The following is an 18,836-nucleotide window of genomic DNA, read 5'->3' as shown; positions in this document are numbered from 1 at the left end:
AGGCTCATACAGGTGTCCTAAACATACGTTACGAATTTTATAGTTTAACGAGTTTTGAAACAATCAATTTTAAATAAGTCTACGACCTCCTCTAACTGCGGTGTCAATATGACGTGCTAATTTTAGGACATTCTGTATTGTTTTTATTGAAATAGTGGTGTGTATGCGATATTTACATGAAAATAAAACAAAGTGCTAAAAGAAATAACATTTTATTTGTTCCAACGGCTTCACCATCTTTTACAATAACTCAGAATCAATACGAGTCGGTTCCAAACAAGCGTACCGCAAGGCAACACTACTGATCTAAATAAAATATCCACTCTCTTTACCAGAACCTCAGCGATTCTGCTTCTGCTATATTTACAATATTTACACGCACATCTTAAATCACATTATGTTTCGTGGGTGAAACGTGTCTCGTAAAATGTACCTTAGTAATTTCATTGCTTCAGTGCATTTCTCGTTTGGTTTCGATAAGCGTGTACACAATAAACTATGAATCCTAGATTCAGCAGTACCGTTCAAACTCTTTTCACACATCAAACGATTTGTACAGTTTATCAGTATATTTATTGCTTCTTGTTATCAACCATAGATATTTTGAATTGCCTATATTTTTCTAACGCAAAGCTATAGGCAGAAAGAAAATGGACTTATTAAACTTACCTATGTTAGTAATACAAGTAAAATATAATATTATCATCGGCATATTGCAATGTTGAATGTGAATAACGTAAAATTAGAAATAATAGTTATTGAGTGTTACTTTGGCTCGAGTCTGTACAGCATAAAAACACATACACCACTCAAATAAGTGTTACTATATTATAATACTGTGTACTTGAAATCATTAGCAATAAAATACATAAGTATTCGAGTTTTTACACAAACACGCGATTTCTCAACAACCCCAGTCGAGCTAGAGATCATCTTGATATAAATATTTATTTAACTTGCGTTCAATAAAAATATACACTTATTCCATTCGATACCTTACAACTAAGTTCACGAAAATAGTCAATACTTTACGACGTAAAATTAGGGACTAAGAAATTTTATCGAAAACGACACTCAACTCTAAATCTACATGAACAAAATTAACAATAGATTCAAAACCTTGAGTTCTTTAAATAATACAATTCAATTAATCACAAGCTTGAATCCATGTGAATCGATCTTTTAATCGATGTTTGAGTGTCGTTTCGAATACTTGCCTTAACTTTAGAGTACAAAACTAAATGTTACTTACTATATCTATATTTACAATAACTTAGTATTCATTTAAACAATAACTTAATGTTCATTCGCATCTTAAAACGTAATCCCGGCTGAAGATGGCCTTTCACGTCAAGTGTTCCGACAAATGTAAAGTGCAATGAAATATAGAGTTTCAATCTCTTTTTAACTTGGAAGGAAGGTGCTCTAATTTGTCTAAGCAACAATCTTTATGTAAAAAGTTAGAAATAAAAAGATTTTGAATTTGCAACTAGTTTTCAAGTACATTATAGGGAAGAAAAATTGAGTTGAAACTCCTAGAAAATATACATAAAATTTATAGAAAGAAAGGAAGTGATGATTTTCGTAATTGACTGATTTAACATTCTAATGTTCATGATTATAAAATATTTAGAAAGTTGATGATTTGAGTCACAAGGATGTGATGATTTACATTATTTTAACAACTAGCTTCCTACCAAACTACGTAACAGTTTGTGAGAATATGAAAATTATTATAATAATTTCAAATGTAAGCCAAATCAGAAATAGAAACAATTTAACGAAATTACACTCCAATACTTATAAATATAACGGAACACGTATACTAAGCGACAGTTATCACCATGACGAGTTACTGATTTAATTTTTTTGAAAAAGGTTACATATTTCAGACGTGAGTTCAAAAGTGCGAGTACTCTACCTGTTTAAGTCGCACTTATATTACAAATAATATGTATTATCCTGAAATAAGCACAGGAGAAGCGCAAGCTTTAATTGGGACGTAGAGAAAAATGGCCTGGAGACTAATATAAAAAAAACTGGAGACTACTAAGGAGCGACCGGCGCATTTTATAAAATACAAAACACATAATATGTAAATGTAAACAGAATAGAAACAAAAATGGATTACGTCTGCCATAAAATTAACTCTTTCGTAGATGAGATTACAGAAAATGCCTTTTGTCAAAGTAACCGTATTTAAAACACTTTTAACGTAATTAAAGTGGTCATCAATTAAAACATTTCTTTTTAAAACTAACATTATCTATCTAACTAAAGTAACAAGTCTCGTGGACACATTTCACGTTGTCAGAGTAATAAAATGTCTTTTAGTATACACTATCTTCAAATTGTTTATTTATGACGCTAACCAAGTGCTAGTTCCAATACTTGATACTCTTTCCACTTTTCCCGATAACTTGATTTTTTAAACTTTTTGGCGCGGTATAGTGCCACCCTACCAAAGTTAGTGTCGGCGCAAATGGGCCACCGACCACGGCCACCGGTGGCCGGCGACGGCGACTTAACACAGTTTTTAATATATTTTGTATAGACGCGCCGCACACGTATCCGGTGGCGGCCACTCGCTACAGTAGTGTCCGCGACTCACCACTATTTGCGCCGAGCCTTAGGGCTCACAATCTGTATGGTCTTTGTATGTTACTGGCAACCAAAGAGGTTTGTACTGCGGCACGTGATTAATCAAGTTGGATGGTCGCTTCAGTACGATTCGGTCGCCGTTTCTTCGCCGTCGCGTCCTTCTTGGGAGCGTGTGTCCGCTGCTCAATATGCGGTCTCCCCTGCAGAAGCGACAGGCGAAACCGCATCATTTCCTGCAAATATTTCATGTATTTTCATTGAAGAGAACGACTATGTAGTTTTCTTTACAAAAGAAATATGGCAAAAACCAGAAATAAATGTTGAAAAGAAGAAACCGCTCTATTGTGGTTACAAGCTGGAAAAATGGAGTGCTGGGATTTACTTTTTTATTCGACTTACGACTATTACTCACTAATGAGGGTTTTCGCGAATGAAAGATCCGCTAGATGGCGGGACGTGGATGTGTGATCTGACTGCTGCGTGATTGGTGGATTTTGACATATCTGTCAATGTCATGTCAAAAATAACCAATCATGCAGCATTTGGACCTCGCGTCTACGTATTGCCATCTGGCGGATTTTTCATTCGCGAAAACCCTTATTAATGTAGAGGCAACTACATTATTTACTTACTTGCCTGATGGCACAACAAGGCTAGTAACTAGTCCTCGCCTTAAATTGCCTTGAAAGGTTGAGGCCTATTTACACTAAGTGCTTTTTAAACGCCAAACAAAAACCTTTTATGGCACTTGCCATAAAGTGAAGCGAAGCTGAAAAGTGTAGGGTTTGTTTCATTCATTTTTGTCTTGAAAGGCCTAGCCCGATGTACACTAAAAGTGACTTTTAAAAGTCTAATAAATTGCCAAAATTGTCTTTTTATAACACTTGCCAAGCTGAAGTGTTGGGTTCCTAGTAAACTGTAAAAAAAATCGACTTGTGGCACTTGGCAAACTGTACAAAAAATCGACTTTTGTGGCACTTGGCAAACTTTAAATAAAATCACTTATGTGGCACTTGGCAAACTGTAAAAAAAACACTTTTGTGGCACTTGGCAAACTGTAAAAAAATCGCGTTTTGTAACACTTGGCAAACTTAAAAAAATCGACTTTTGTAACACTTGGCAAACTTAAAAAAAAAACACTTATGTGGCACTTGGCAAACTTAAAAAAAAACAACTTTTGTGGCACTTGGCAAACTGTAAAAAAAATCGACTTTTGTGGCAATTGGCTACACTACCTGTTAGTCGGCTTCCTCGGGCGGGCGGCGGTAGACGGGCCCGAACTTGGCCATGTACTTGCGCACGAACATCTTGGCCTTGCCGCGCACCGAGTCCGTCACCACCAGCTCCTCCACCGAGCGGCAGTGCTTCAGCTCCTTCAGCATCACGAAGTGCGTCAGCTGAGGGGCATACAACAAATTAGTAGTTGGTTCACACTTCCTACTTTAATATTATAAATGCGAAAGTTTGAATGTCTGGATGTTTGTTACTCTTAGGCGGTTATCACACTGCACCGCGCTCCGCCGCGGAGCGCGGGGCGACAGATTTAATCATTGTATGCAAGTACCTCAGTTTGTATAGAAAACACGCGCGGCACTTCACACTGACAACGCGTCCGCGCGCGTGATTTTTTATGTGAAAATCACGCGCTCCGCGGCGCAGTGTGATAACCGCCTTACACGCAAAAACTACCGAACGGATTTTACAGTACCTATTTTGTTTATAACTCAGAATAACATATAGGCTATAATTTATTTCGATCTGTGACAATTTCACGCGGGTGAAGCCGCGGGCAAAAGCTAGTTTACAATAATTTTAGTCCACTGTATAAAAAACTTAGGTACTCGTAAATAGACACTTGACGTCTCCGTTGAGAAGGCAAGAAAAAAGTTACGCATCGGCCACGTGACGTAGTGTTTTGTCACATTGGGTATGAATTCCCATAACGACCGTTTTTGTGATACTGATGAAGTTTGGGGTAGGTGCAAACTTGATCGGTATGCCTAGAATGCGTGTCGCGGTAACCTTTTATCGTGCCATTTTATTAATTTTACATAAGCCCATACAATTATCGTCTAAAATCATCGACATTTTATCACGGCGCGCAACCTTAGCCCGGTATCGTTGGTTCACAGTGTTATCTGCTAACACCCCTTCTTTCGGTCTGTGATCGTCATGGCGCACCCACAAATGCCGGCCAACCCGGCGGCCAGGACGGCACACTGGCAAGGCATTTTGAAAGCCGGCGGCATGTGTGGACACTCCATCGTTCGTTCGTTCGTTTCAGCCGAAAGACGTCCACTGCTGGACAAGAGCTTCCTCGTTGTGTATAAAAAAAAAAAAAAAAAGGCCTCCCCCAAGGATTTCCACAAAGACCGGTCCTGCGCCGCATGCATCCAGGTACCTCCCGCGACCTTCACCAGATCGTCGGTCCACCCAGTGGGAGGCCTGCCCACGCTACGTCTTCCAGCCCGTGGTCGCCACTCAAGAACTTTCNTGCATCCAGGTACCTCCCGCGACCTTCACCAGATCGTCGGTCCACCCAGTGGGAGGCCTGCCCACGCTACGTCTTCCAGCTCGTGGTCGCCACTCAAGAACTTTCCTGCCCCAGCGGCCATCAGCTCTTCGAGCTATGTGCCCCGCCCACTGCCACTTGATTTTAGCGATTCTGCGGGCTATGTCAGTCACTCTGGTTCTCCTACGGATCTCCTCATTTCTGATTCGATCACGCAGGGAAACTCCGAGCATAGCACGCTCCATCGCTCTTTGGGTGACCTTGAGCCTTCTTATGAGGCCCATAGTCTCCTCCGTCCTAGACACTCCATCACTCGAGAATAAGGAACACCTAGCTTGTTATCTACATGAGGTACAAGCACGCACCTTCCGGGCCAGGTGCTTGAAGTCGGCGGTGCAGGTGATGCGGCCGGCGGGCGCGTCGGAGTGGCGGTAGGGGTTCAGGTGGTGCACCATCACGCGCGCCATGCTGCTGCGGAACTGCTCCTGCAAAACCACAAACACTTGATAAATAAAATAAATTTTCCTAATAAAATAAATAAATAATATATAGTTACAAAATACTGAACTGTCCTATGCATGACATTGACAGTGGGGCGCCACCGTCAATACCGGATCGCTGGTTCCGATTTTTGCCATGTTGGAAACCATTAGTTGAGCGATGGTAGCGCCCCCCGTCATTGATTTTGGTGGGACAGTTCAGCGTGGGTCACCTATGTACAAGACGTGTATATGCATACGCGCCGCTGACGTCAGTCACCGACGTCCGAAATCAAGCCTAATACTTTTCTCGACTGGAAATGTATATTTTAGCCTTTATTAATTCAAGAGGAACAACTGCTGTATAGCCATCTAAAAAAAAGAGAATTGAAACTCGTAAAAAAACAATCTGTAAATTCAGAACTAAGGCCCTGTACACACGTGTTTATAAAACGCTCAACATAGCGCTGTTTTCCAACAAATTGATTCGGACTTTTGTGTCGCTACAATCGAGCGTCGATGGCGCGAAACATCCTGTGCGTAGACAGGCTCTAAACGTCTCCAAAGATTCAGAAATTTCTGTTATGGTGCGTCCGCCCTGGGCGAACGGCAAACTCGACATCCTGCTCACTAGGGATTGCAAACCAGGTCCGGCCGGGCCCGGTACCCTTTTAGGCACCCACCGGGCCCGGCCATTCTAACCGGGTCCGGTCACCGGACCCGGTAGGTGAAATAATTTGTGTTGTTTATACCAAATCTACCAATGTTTATCTATCTATCAAAGTTATAGAAATTTTCATAAAATACTTCGACACCCATATTCACAAACGATGCTTGCTTGTTAAGCAGCAAATCGAACGCACAGCGTTGAATAAAGCTCTGTGATTGGTTCGTGAAACCCTGTGCGTCCAGGCGCACTGTGAGACCTCATAGTAATGTTTGTGAATGTGAGCGTAAAGGTTTCACCACAGGTAACACACAACCTGGGTTGGCGACGAATGCAACCGGGCCCGGCCGGGTTGAGAAACATACCGGGTTGCAATCCCTAATAAAATTAAGGTGCATAAACGTTTCTGTTAGAAGAACTTACCTTGATCCTCCTAGCTGCTTCATCAGGATCTATCGGCGCGGGCGCAGGCTCGACGATCGGCGCGGGCATCGGCGCGGTCGCGGGCGCGGTCGCCGGCGCAAGCGGCGAGTCGTTGGGCGGCGACGACGGCAGCGTGAACGGCTTCTCGTTGCCGTCTTCCGAGTCCGCTTCCGACTCGCTGTCCGAGTCTAAAGCCTGGTCCGTGAGCACGTAGAATCCCGTACAATGACCCCAAGCTGCCCATCCTTGTCGCTCGCCCGTAATTATGTTGCTGTCGCGCTCGCACACTCACTGCGGGCGCGTGTCGCACAGTCGCGACAGCAATATAATTACGCGCGAGCGATAAGGATGGGTATCTTGGGGTCATTGGACGGGATTCTACGTGCTCACGGACCAGGCTTTACGAGATGTTTGTTGTTTAGTCTAACTTACCTTGATCCTCCTAGCGGCTTCATCAGGATCTATCGGCGCGGGCGCAGGCTCGACGATCGGCGCGGGCATCGGCGCGGTCGCGGGCGCGGCAACCGGCGCGAGCGGCGAGTCGCTGGGCGGCGACGACGGCAGCGTGAACGGCTTCTCGTTGCCGTCTTCCGAGTCCGCTTCTGACTCGCTGTCCGAGTCTACGAGATCCACCATCTGGGGAGATACGAAGAGATGAAATAGGGACGTGTATTTTGTTCTGGTGGTTGAAGTTTAGTTGGAAAAATGATAAAATTCACAATTAATGAACTACATAGGCCCACCATACACGGACAGCTTGAAGCAGCTAAAGCCTGGTCCGTGAGCACGTAGAATTTTGTCCAATGACCCCAAGCTACCCATCTTTATCGCTCGCGACTGTGCGACGCGCGACCGCAGTGAGTGTGCGAGCGCGACAGCAATATAATTACGCGCGAGCGATAAGGATGGGTAGCTTGGGGTCATTGGACAAAATTTTACGTGCTCACGGACCAGGCTTTAGTATCCGACAGCTTCAAGCTGCGACTGCATAGCAAACTACAGTACAATACGTACACACATACACGGAACCGCTTCCGTTACAACTGTTTCCGTAGTTTGCTATGCAGTCGCAGCTTGAAGCTGCCGACACTAACTGCTTCAAGCTGTCCGTGTATAGCAGGTCATAGACTAAATATTTAAAAATAAAAAATATGCCCTAAATCACTATCCAAACAACGCGACATGGTGCCCAGAATGCTAGCTGCATTCCGCGCTGAATGGAACTGATATTAGTTGACCTTAGGAACCTTTATTATAACCTTTCTAAAGAGTACCTTTTTGCCGGCAGTAGTGGGATTACGGAGTCGCATTCGACAGTGAAACAACCTAAAGTCTGGTCGCCGAGCACGTAGAATTTTGTCCAATGACCAAAAGCTACCTATCCTTATCGCTCGCGCGTAATTATATTGCTGTCGCGACTGTGCGACGGGCGGCAGCAATGAGTGTGCGAGCGCGACAGCAATATAATTACGCGCGAGCGATAAGGATGAGTAGCGCGCGGCCAGCAGCGCGCCCGGTGCATGACGCAGCTCGGCTCGCTCGACTGTGTGCCCTATCAGGCCTGTTCATCTCCGCGAGTTTACATCGAAAACAAAACACGCACGATGGCCCCCTACAGGATTACTATTCGACAAGGCCTCACATACGAGCGAACGTTGACTCACGCACGCGTATTCTTGTGTATGATGGAAAAAATAAACAAAATGGTGTACTGTCGCGTCACTGAGAGGTAAATAAGTAGTTAATATTATTCATGATAATTCATGCTAAATCATGTATTTCCTCCGCCATTTTCTGCAGTTTGGAACCTCACGTCACATCATTTTACCGAAGTCGGCCCTATAGCTTCGGCGCAGTACCGATCACTGACGTTTGTCAACAAAATGGTGCTTGACTCTTGAGACAAGCTAAATTACACCATATAGTTAATGACATTGAGCATACATTTTTTTAAATACCTTCGCGGAGTAAAACTTCTGTACGTAGTACCACAGAATAATAATAAATACTACTATGAATAAATACTAATATTAATATGAATTATCATGAATAATATTAACTACTTATTTACCTCTCAGTGTCTTGAGGCAACTTAAAAAAGTACATTCTGTGTTTTTATTATTATTTAGGCAGTTAAATACTGCACAGTATTTAGTACACCATTTTCTTTGTTTTCTTCCATCATGCACAAGAATACGCGTGCGTGAGTCAATGTTCGCTCGTATGTGAGGCCTTGTCGAATAGTATACTGCAGGCGGGCCATCGTGCGTGTTTTGTTTTCGATGTAAACTCGCGGAGATGAACAGTAGGGTGTCCCGAAATATCTTTTTTTATATTTTCGCTACACAAGACCCCTCAAAAGTTGCGTCGTAAGATGTAGATTACCGTAAAAATATTTAAAAAAATATGAAATAATGTCTCAAGGGCTCTACCGGCATTTTTATGTCTCAAAAAATCACTTAATCAGCCCTTCACTTTTTGTCATTTATTATATTTTTTTCACAGTTATTTCATTTTATTTTGTAATAACAGTGGCAGTTGAATCCTAAGATATGATTTGCAGGCAATGATAGACTGTTTCCAGTGAGGAATAGGTTTGGTTCGAACTAGCAGAATTCATATTTTGACTTGTTTTTCTCAAATTTTCTACTCCATCGGCGAGGCTGTTGGTATTATTTCTGATGAGGTTTTATTGCTGTAAGGTATGGCACCGCACTTTTTTGTTATAATATTACATACTTTTAGCATAAACTTAACAAAAATTTAGCAATATAATGGTAGTAATATACTTTTTGATTTTTTTCAGGTAAAAACTACATAGCCAAAAATCTTAATAATATTATATTTAAAGAGAATACTAATTGACATGTTAAATAGTTTTAGCATACTATTAAATATAAATAACATTTATGTACGTTACATACACTTTCTAGCTGAAGTTTTTGTTGTCTACGCAGTTTTTTACCAATGGTGAACTTCAAGGGAAGTAAAAATATATTTTTAGTTATGAAACGCATACATGTTATATATCAAATTAAAGACAATTTAATACACTTTTTTGGCTTGTGTAAAACATTAAGTAGAGTATAAGACATTTTGTAAAAAAATGATTTAAATAGTAGTATGACAACAATGTAAAAAAAAAATCAATTTTCCTTTAATTACTAACTAAAGGTTGATTTTATCGATACAACTTATACCACAAAATATCAAGCGCACACGTAGAGCTATCATTTAAATAAAAAAGTAATGCTATCGGACAAATGGTTTTCAAGTTATGGTTGATTTTCTAAAATTGACTGCCATTTTTGTTAGCTTCCACTTAGAGATGCCAATCATTGATTTATAATAGCGTAATAAAATTATTAACCTGCTGTGAGAAGGGAATTGAGTATCCTCAAATTAAATCGATATCTTGGCTGACCCATGGATTAATTAGGAATACATTAAAATCGCGCGCGTAAATGCCTAATTCTGGTCAAAAAGCTAATTCTGTTTTGAAAGTATTTATGGATTTATTGGTTTTTAAACTATTTTAAACCTTGCTGTGACTCATTGTGTACCCTCAAATTTCATAAAAACGCTATTTTTGTATTGTTAATAGTTTATGTTAGGAACCCCTAAAATAGCAATTTAAATTTTTTTTAAGGACAGGTAGAGGCCTCAAGATGACAGATATCTCATTAAATTTAATGCTAATCGTAATCTACATGTCAAAACGCAACTTTTGACACCTCTTGCGTAACCGTAGCTCAAAAAAAAAATTTTCCCATACAACGACGGGACACCCTAATGAACAGGCCTGGTAGTACTTATAATTATTCTGTGTGCCCTATGTGTAGCGCCGGAGAGCGGCATTCACCTTGAGCACCTGCGCGTCGCTGTCGGCCCCGCGGCCCCGCGAGCGTGCGGCGAGCAGACGCACCCGGTTCATGAGACGCTCGCGGCGCCGGCGCAGCTTTTCCTTGGTCTGCTTATACCTCTTCACTTCTAGTCTGCCAGCCAGTTTGTCCTCTTCGGTTCTTGGCTGTGAATGTATAAAAAATTTTAGAACAAATGCCAATCACAAAGATTTTTGTTTCAAAACCTTATCTATTAAAACTACTTCAGAGGGCTTAGTGTGAGTTTCTAGTGAGCGCGTTTAAAATATATATGAAAATTTTAGATCTTAAAACTTTCTACTAGGGGCGCTGAACAATTCGTCATACATTAATGTCATTTTTTTACGCACTCACTATTGAGCGCGTTTGATTTAAACTCACACTCAGCCCAGCACTCACAATGTTTGACTAAATAAACTTACGCTTATAGGTCTCTCTGACACAAGCCCCGGCCGCCTCTTCCGCGGCTTCATATTGAGTAAGGCGTGGTCTGGAATCAGGCCGTTCGGTGGGTCTTCTTTTATCACTGTAAAGTAACAATAGCATTTAATTTACAAATCAACTTATTTGTAGTCAATAACTACAAATTAGTTATATTTTATTAGTTTTATTCATACCTTCGTAAATGCCATTGACTCCTTCCACGAGCTTTCCTTTCATCTGCCTGCGGACTATCGCAGTGTCAATGGCAGATAACTGTTCTGCCTCCTCTTCTTCAGATTCTTCCGAGTCTTCTGTGGAATAAAACAGTCAGATATAAATTGTTATACCTACAATGTGATTTTAAATGTATTTAAAATAATTTCTAATCTTTGAGCATCACTACTAATAAAGATAGAGCACACATTCCTATCACGCGGGGTAAAGCCTACTGTCCTGTCCACGTAATACTCACGTCATGCGAACGCTATTATCAATTGACGATTGCTTGCATCTTGCGAAGAAAAATCAAAACTGTGTCCAGGGAGCGTATTGTGCGGCGGACGCGACGTTGCGTGGAGGCCTAAAGGCCCTCGCCCACGGCGACTTTTTGTAGCGATGCAGTCGCACTGCTGTAGCACGTTAGTAGCGCGTTGGCATCACTTTTATAGTGCGTTGCAAATGTGACTAACGCGCGTTAGTAGCGATGTTGTCGCTCGTCTACGACGCAGTGGGCGAGGGCCCTAAATTGATTGATTGCACACTGTTACTGTCGGTTAAAAGTGTTCGATCTCTAGTTTTCCATTCCATTAATTCAATAAAACTTCGTATCTCTAAAACCGAGTTCAAAAGGGTGTAATGTAATCCAAATCCTACGTGTGGACGGGAGCGACACTACGAGCATTACATGTAAAGTGTTGCCCATACTGTTTCCATTCCATTACGCGATACACCAGTCTGAACCCGGCTTGATATTTCATGTGTTTTCGCACTCATAAACTACAATATAACTACCTCTCATACCTGGAGGAGGGGGAGGTAGCACCTGAATGNTGAAATAGAAACGTGTATTTTTTTCTGATGGTTAAAATTTAGTTGGAAAAACGATAAAATTAACATATTCATTGATTAGTTGACCTTAGGAACCTTTATTAAAACCCCTTTCCGAAGGGTACCTTCTTGCCGGGAGTAGCGGGATTCATCATCATCATCATCATCATTTCAGCCATAGGACGTCCACTGCTGAACATAGGCCTCCCCCAATGCTTTCCATGTTGATCGATTGGTAGCGGCCTGCGTCCAGCGCTTCCCTGCTACCTTTACGATGTCGTCGGTCCACCGACGTCCGTCAGTTCTTTCTGCCCCATCGGCCGTTAGTTCTGCGTACTATGTGCCCTGCCCATTGCCACTTGAGTAGCGGGATTACGGAGTCGCATTCGACAGTGAAACAACCTAGACTTCAGTTCGACGGAAGGTTCTAGGTAATCTTGTTGTACTCGACTGTGTGCCCTATGTGTAGCGCCGGAGAGCGGCATTCACCTTGAGCACCTGCGCGTCGCTGTCGGCCCCGGTGCATGACGCAGCTCGGCTCGCTCGACTGTGTGCCCTATCAGGCCTGTTCATCTCCGCGAGTTTACATCGAAAACAAAACACGCACGATGGCCCCCTACAGGATTACTATTCGACAAGGCCTCACATACGAGCGAACGTTGACTCACGCACGCGTATTCTTGTGTATGATGGAAAAAATAAATAAAATGGTGTACTGTCGCGTCACTGAGAGGTAAATACGTAGTTAATATTAATCATGATAATTCATGCTAAATCATGTATTTCCTCCGCCATTTTCTGCAGTTTGGCACCTCACGTCACATCATTTTACCGAAGTCAGCCCTATAGCTTCGGCGCAGTACCGATCACTGACGTTTGTCAACAAAATGGTGCTTGACTCTTGAGACAAGCTAAATTACACCATATAGTTAATGACATTGAGCATACATTTTTTTAAATACCTTCGCGGAGTAAAACTTCTGTACGTAGTACTTATAATTATTCTGTGTGCCCTATGTGTGAAGTTATGCTCGGGCTATGCTCGGAGTTTCCCTGCGTGATCGAATCAGAAATGAGGAGATCCGCAGGAGAACCAAAGTAACCGACATAGCTCGCAGAATTGCTAAAATCAAGTGGCAGTGGGCGGGGCACATAGCTCGTAGAGACGATGGCCGTTGGGGCAGGAAAGTTCTCGAGTGGCGACCACGGGCTGGAAGACGTAGCGTGGGCAGGCCTCCTACTAGGTGGACCGACGATCTGGTAAAGGTCGCGGGAAGAGCCTGGATGCGGGCAGCGCAGGACCGTTCATTGTGGAAAACCTTGGGGGAGGCCTATGTCCAGCAGTGGACGTCATTTGGCTGAAACGAACGAACGAACGATGTGTAGCGCCGGAGAGCGGCATTCACCTTGAGCACCTGCGCGTCGCTGTCGGCCCCGCGGCCCCGCGAGCGTGCGGCGAGCAGACGCACCCGGTTCATGAGACGCTCGCGGCGCCGACGCAGCTTTTCCTTGGTCTGCTTATACCTCTTCACTTCTAGTCTGCCAGCCAGTTTGTCCTCTTCGGTTCTTGGCTGTGAACGTATAAAAATTGATGAAGTACAGACGCTGAATAAACCACGGATACTCTCGGCGCACTTAAGGGACTCTTATCTAGGTTTAAATAAGACGTCAATATTTAAGTGACAATTTATTGCTTGAAAGGTTGTCAATGGTTCACAGATGTCAAAATCCTCCAGGTATATAAAGCCAGGGAAAAAAATCTGGACACCGCGGTACAGCTTTTCGTCCCTCAAAGAGCAGTGACATCTCTCGGCAAATAACACAAACAAGTTTCGTAGTAGGTTTATACAGACGCCAATCACATTTTTGTTACAAAAAGGAGTCATAGTGTTTGGCTGGATGAGAACTTACGCTTATAGGTCTCTCGGATACAAGCCCCGGCCGCCTCTTCCGTGGCTTCATATTGAGTAAGGCGTGGTCTGGAATCAGACCGTTCGGTGGGTCTTCTTTTATCACTGTAAAATAACAACAGCATTACAAACAGACCCACGTAGCTTAGTAACTAAGAATAATATTATTTTGAGTTACGTTTATACCTTCGTAGATGCCATTGACACCTTCCACGAGCTTTCCTTTCATCTGTCTGCGGACTATCGCAGTGTCAATGGCAGATAACTGTTCTGCCTCCTCTTCTTCAGATTCTTCTGAGTCTTCTGTGGAATAAAACAGTCAGATATAAATTGTGACATACCTAGTGTGATTTTAAATGTATGTATTTAAATATACATAATTTCTAATCTTTGAGCTGTATCACTACTAATTGAAAATCATCGTAATCGTAATTCTGAGCGTAAGGCCTGCTGTCCACGTCATGTGCACGCTATCGTCAATTGAATATTGATTGCATCTTGCGTACAACTCTCTGTGTCCACGGAGCGTAACGTGAGGCGGACGCGACGTAACGTGGACAGTAGGCCTAAATTGATTTATGCTCATATTGTTATTTTCGTTAAAAGTGTTCTCTCGTTTTCCAGTCCGTTACTTCAGACGGGTGTAATGTAAGATTACGTGTAATGCAACACGAATTCTACGTGTGAACGGGAGCGAACCTACGAGCATTACATATAAAGTGCTGCCCATACTATTTCCATTACATTACACGATACATTCTATTACGCAATACACCCGTCTGAACCCGGCTTGATATTTCATTTGTTTTCGCACCCATAAACTACAATATAACTATAATCTGGAATAAGGATGGGTAGCTTGGGGTCATTGGACAAAATTCTACGTGCTCGCAGACCGGGCTTTACCTCTCATACCTGGAGGAGGGGGAGGTAGCCACTGCGGCTGCCGCAGCTTCACGTGGTAGTAATACGTCCGACCGCGCGCGTCGACCGCCGACCGCCACATGGAAGGCAGCACTACCTCCCCGGTCGGGTCGGAGGCGGCGCCGGCCGCACTAGCGGGGGCCACGCCGTTTCCATTACATTACACGATACATTCCATTACGCGAAACACCCGTCTGGACCTGGCTTGATATTTCATATGTTTTCGCGCTCATAAACTACAATATACTCTCTACCTCTCATACCTGGTGGAGGGGGAGGTAGCCACTGCGGCTGCCGCAGCTTCACGTGGTAATAATACGTCCGACCGCGCGCGTCGACCGCCGACCGCCACATGGAAGGCAGCACTACCTCCCCGGTCGGGTCGGAGGCGGCGCCGGCCGCACTAGCGGGGGCCACGCCGTTTCCATTACATTACACGATACATTCCATTACGCGTTACACCCGTCTGGACCCGGCTTGATATTCCATGTGTTTTCTTACTCATAAACTACAATATAACTACCTTTTTCATTTGTTTTCGCACCCAAAAACTACAAGCAACTTTATACCTTTCATACCTGGTGGAGGGGGAGGTAGCCACTGCGGCTGCCGCAGCTTCACGTGGTAATAATACGTCCGACCGCGCGCGTCGACCGCCGACCGCCACATGGAAGGCAGCACTACCTCCCCGGTCGGGTCGGAGGCGGCGCCGGCCACACTAGCGGGGGCCACGCCCGCGGGCATCGCGAGACCGACCGCCTGGGTCGGGTCGGGCATGCCGGGCATTTGCATTTGGACCTAGAGTAAATGGTACATTGGTGACGATGAATAAGGAAATATAATATGACGTGTGTCTCTTTTCAGCCAAATGACGGCCATTTCTGGACAAAAGACTCCCCGAAGTATTTCCCTAAATATGGCGAGGATTGAAATCAACACCCTGTATTATAACTCATGTTATCATTGTAATTTTATTGAATTGTATTTTGTGGTTGTGCCTTTAAATAAATCAATAAACCCAAAGACTGACTGACATAGTGATCATCAACGCACAGCCCAAATAACTAGACCGATCGGGCTGAAATTTGGCATGCAGATAAATGTTATGACGTAGGCATCTGCTAAGAAAGGATTTTAAGAAACTCGATCCCTAAGGGGGTAAAACGGGATCCACGCGTAACAAGTCGCGGGCGGCCGCTAGTATAAAATAAAGTCGCTTTCCGCTGTCTATCCCTAATCTTAAAAAACTACGCAACTGATTTTCATGCAGTTTTTTTTTATTAAATAGTGATTTAAGAGGAAGGTTTTTAAGTGCTTCTGTGCGAAGCAGGGGCATGTCGCTAGTGAAGTATAAATGTCAAACCTGTGGATGAGCATGTTCGAGGCCGGGCGGAGGTTGTCCGTAGGGCGGCATCTGCTGCCCGAACACGAACCCGCCCATTCCGAAGCCGCCCATACCCATGATACTGCCAAAATTTAGACTTATAAGTCACATTTCGAACAAATGTAGAGTTAACAGATTATGGACTGGTTTTTTAATCGTCAGATATCTTTTAACTGAAGACTAAGTTTGGCACATTGACAGTTTGAGTATGGGAAATATGTCAAAATGACAAATTTATCCTTCAGCTGGCTATTGAAAAATCAGCCCTTAGTCACAGAAAAATAATAAGTACTACCACAGAATAATAATAAGTACTACGTACAGAAGTTTTACTTTGCGAAGGTATTTAAAAAAATGTATGCTCAATGTCATTAACAATATGGTGTAATTTAGCCTGTCTCAAGAGTCAAGCACCATTTTGTTGACAAACGTCAGTGATCGGCACTGCGCCGAAGCTATAGGGCTGACTTCGGTAAAATGACATATTGATTTTTACCATTGTAAATGCTTGCATTATGAAACTGACGTTCAATACATAATTTGAAGACAAAATAAGACAATATGCGGCTTACTTGTGCTGCGGCATGCAGAAGGGCTGCGGCTGCGGGAAGGGCGGGCAGAAGGGCGGGAACTCCGCGCCCTCCAGCAGCCCGCCCAGCATGCCGCCCATCATGCCCGCGCCGAACATTTGCTGCAACACGAACAACACTATAAGTCTTATCACGAGTTGTGCCCGAACATTTGCTGCAACACGAACAAAGGTTAAGACTGGCTACTTCGCCTCGGTAAATGAAGCAATAGGGACGTTTCCTGGGTAAAAAAGCAAGAGTTTTAATTAGTCCGTCAGTTAGCTTATCAAAAACTACTCGACACGTGTTTTTCACTTTTAAAACTAATGAAAATGTAAAGAGATAAAGCGTGCCAAAGTTCTAAAGAAAAGGCCCGTGACGTCAGTGAGTGCGTAAAAGTGCAGCACTTTGTGACGTCGCGCGGAACTTCAACGCACTATAACTTTGTAATTATTTGTTTGATTGACAATTAAAAATATACGTGTCCAATATTTTTTTATATTAAAATTGACGGACTAAAAAAATTTTTTTAGGAAACTAGCCTATTCTATTGGTTCTTTACAAACACATCCCTCGCTACGCATCCTCGCACATCTCTGGTGGAAACGCAGCCTAAGGCCCCGATAGACACGAAGCAAAGAAATGTTTGGTTAAACGTAGTGTTCCTTAAAAATAAGAATTCAAATCCAAATTTAGTACCAGTTTATTTGCGTGCATTTATGTCTGTCACATATTTCACATTCGGGTCATACCTTACGCACGCAATGTATTACTTTTCTTCACAGGTACTCGCTAGTGGAGCCGTAGTTAATATTGATTCAAATTACCCCTGCCTTATACTTCACTTCCAAAAATTATTTTCTAATATTAGAAAAAGAGGAATATTTCTCCCCATTCTGGGAGCTTGACATGACGAATCCGTTTTGTTCGCGTCGGGCTGCTTTCGATGCTGAATCTCACATCAATTGCCAAACTGCGCATAATATGCCAGAATTACGCTAGCTCGGGCAATGCAATCCAATTTCTGTCGTTCACAACCCGTGACGATAGACAGGTGCTTGCTAGGCTCCCAGAATCAAACGTTCTAAATCTAGCATCCTTATAGTTATGAAAATAAGGGATAAAATCGTGTACCTGTGGATAGTTGTCCTGCGGCCAGTAGTGCTGCCAGTGCGGCGGCTCGCGCTGACGCCGCGACTCGTCGGCCGCCGCCGCCGCTTCGGCGAACGCGCGCCGCCGTTCTTCTTTGCTCATGGGCGGGACTGCGGCTAATACTCGGTCGTTTAGCCTGGTTTAGAACAAAAGTTGGTTATTTACCTAAGTTTTACGTTTAAGCGTGTAAATGGTGTAAACGTTGTATCAAAATTGAAAGCTCTGCAAGAAGAAAAAAAAATTTTTTTTTTTCAGCCTAAAGACTAGAATCATCATCAACAGCCCTAAACAGTACACTGCTGGACTATGAGCCTCCTCCATAGTAGAGGGTTTTGCCATAATCCCCCCGCTTGGCAGGCGGGTTGGAGATCGCAGTACCTAGAATAAACGTAAGAAAAGACAACAAGACACAAGTAAACAAAATGTTTTTTTCCATAACAGTGAAGTTATTGTAAAAAATACAGGTATCCAGCGTAATCCAATTACTCCGCTAGTGCTGTAGGTCTAGGATGCGCGCCGCAATAAACTTTTATCGCGCCATTTTACGTGACAAGCCCATACGTTTGTCGTCTAAAATGATCGATAAGATTTTATCACGGCACGCATCTTAGCCCGGCTGGTGGTAAAGCCGGGAGCGTCAGTAAACATTAATAATAAATAATAAAATAATAAAAACTTTATTTGTAGCCAATTACAATTGTGCATAGACAAAATGAAACGTTAATGACTGCAGTAGTCAAAGACTGTGTCGCAGTCATTAGCGCCTTCCTCTAATACAGACGCTATAAATAAACAATTTAGGTTACTAATAAATAACTTAATACTTATTTAGCTTTAACTGAATACCTACATGAATTGAATATG

The 18,836-nt window shown here is 43.0% G+C and overlaps 1 protein-coding gene across 1 annotated transcript in view; it reads right to left on the bottom strand.

Moving 5' to 3' along the window:
• Positions 1-196: 196 nt before the first annotated feature.
• Positions 197-18,836, bottom strand: part of Set2 (SET domain containing 2) — a 43,849-nt gene continuing 25,209 nt past the window's right edge. The window contains exons 18-32 of the mRNA XM_028299979.1: positions 17,955-18,108; positions 16,824-16,942; positions 16,231-16,333; positions 15,446-15,665; positions 14,130-14,243; positions 13,945-14,048; positions 13,440-13,604; positions 11,998-12,028; positions 11,181-11,297; positions 10,986-11,089; positions 10,545-10,709; positions 7,115-7,318; positions 5,479-5,598; positions 3,837-3,998; positions 197-2,834 (exon numbers count right to left, since the gene is read on the bottom strand). Of these exons, the coding sequence (XP_028155780.1) occupies positions 3,840-3,998; positions 5,479-5,598; positions 7,115-7,318; positions 10,545-10,709; positions 10,986-11,089; positions 11,181-11,297; positions 11,998-12,028; positions 13,440-13,604; positions 13,945-14,048; positions 14,130-14,243; positions 15,446-15,665; positions 16,231-16,333; positions 16,824-16,942; positions 17,955-18,108 (1,879 nt within the window). The 3' untranslated portion in view covers positions 197-2,834; positions 3,837-3,839. The remainder of the gene's footprint in view (positions 2,835-3,836; positions 3,999-5,478; positions 5,599-7,114; positions 7,319-10,544; positions 10,710-10,985; positions 11,090-11,180; positions 11,298-11,997; positions 12,029-13,439; positions 13,605-13,944; positions 14,049-14,129; positions 14,244-15,445; positions 15,666-16,230; positions 16,334-16,823; positions 16,943-17,954; positions 18,109-18,836) is intronic.

The sequence above is a fragment of the Ostrinia furnacalis genome, unplaced genomic scaffold, assembly GCF_004193835.3.
Source record: "Ostrinia furnacalis isolate ACB-3 unplaced genomic scaffold, ASM419383v2 OfSCF0694, whole genome shotgun sequence".
Classification (NCBI taxonomy): domain Eukaryota; kingdom Metazoa; phylum Arthropoda; class Insecta; order Lepidoptera; family Crambidae; genus Ostrinia; species Ostrinia furnacalis.
Note: the sequence above shows the minus strand (reverse complement) of the source record. Positions and strands in the feature narration are given on the sequence as shown.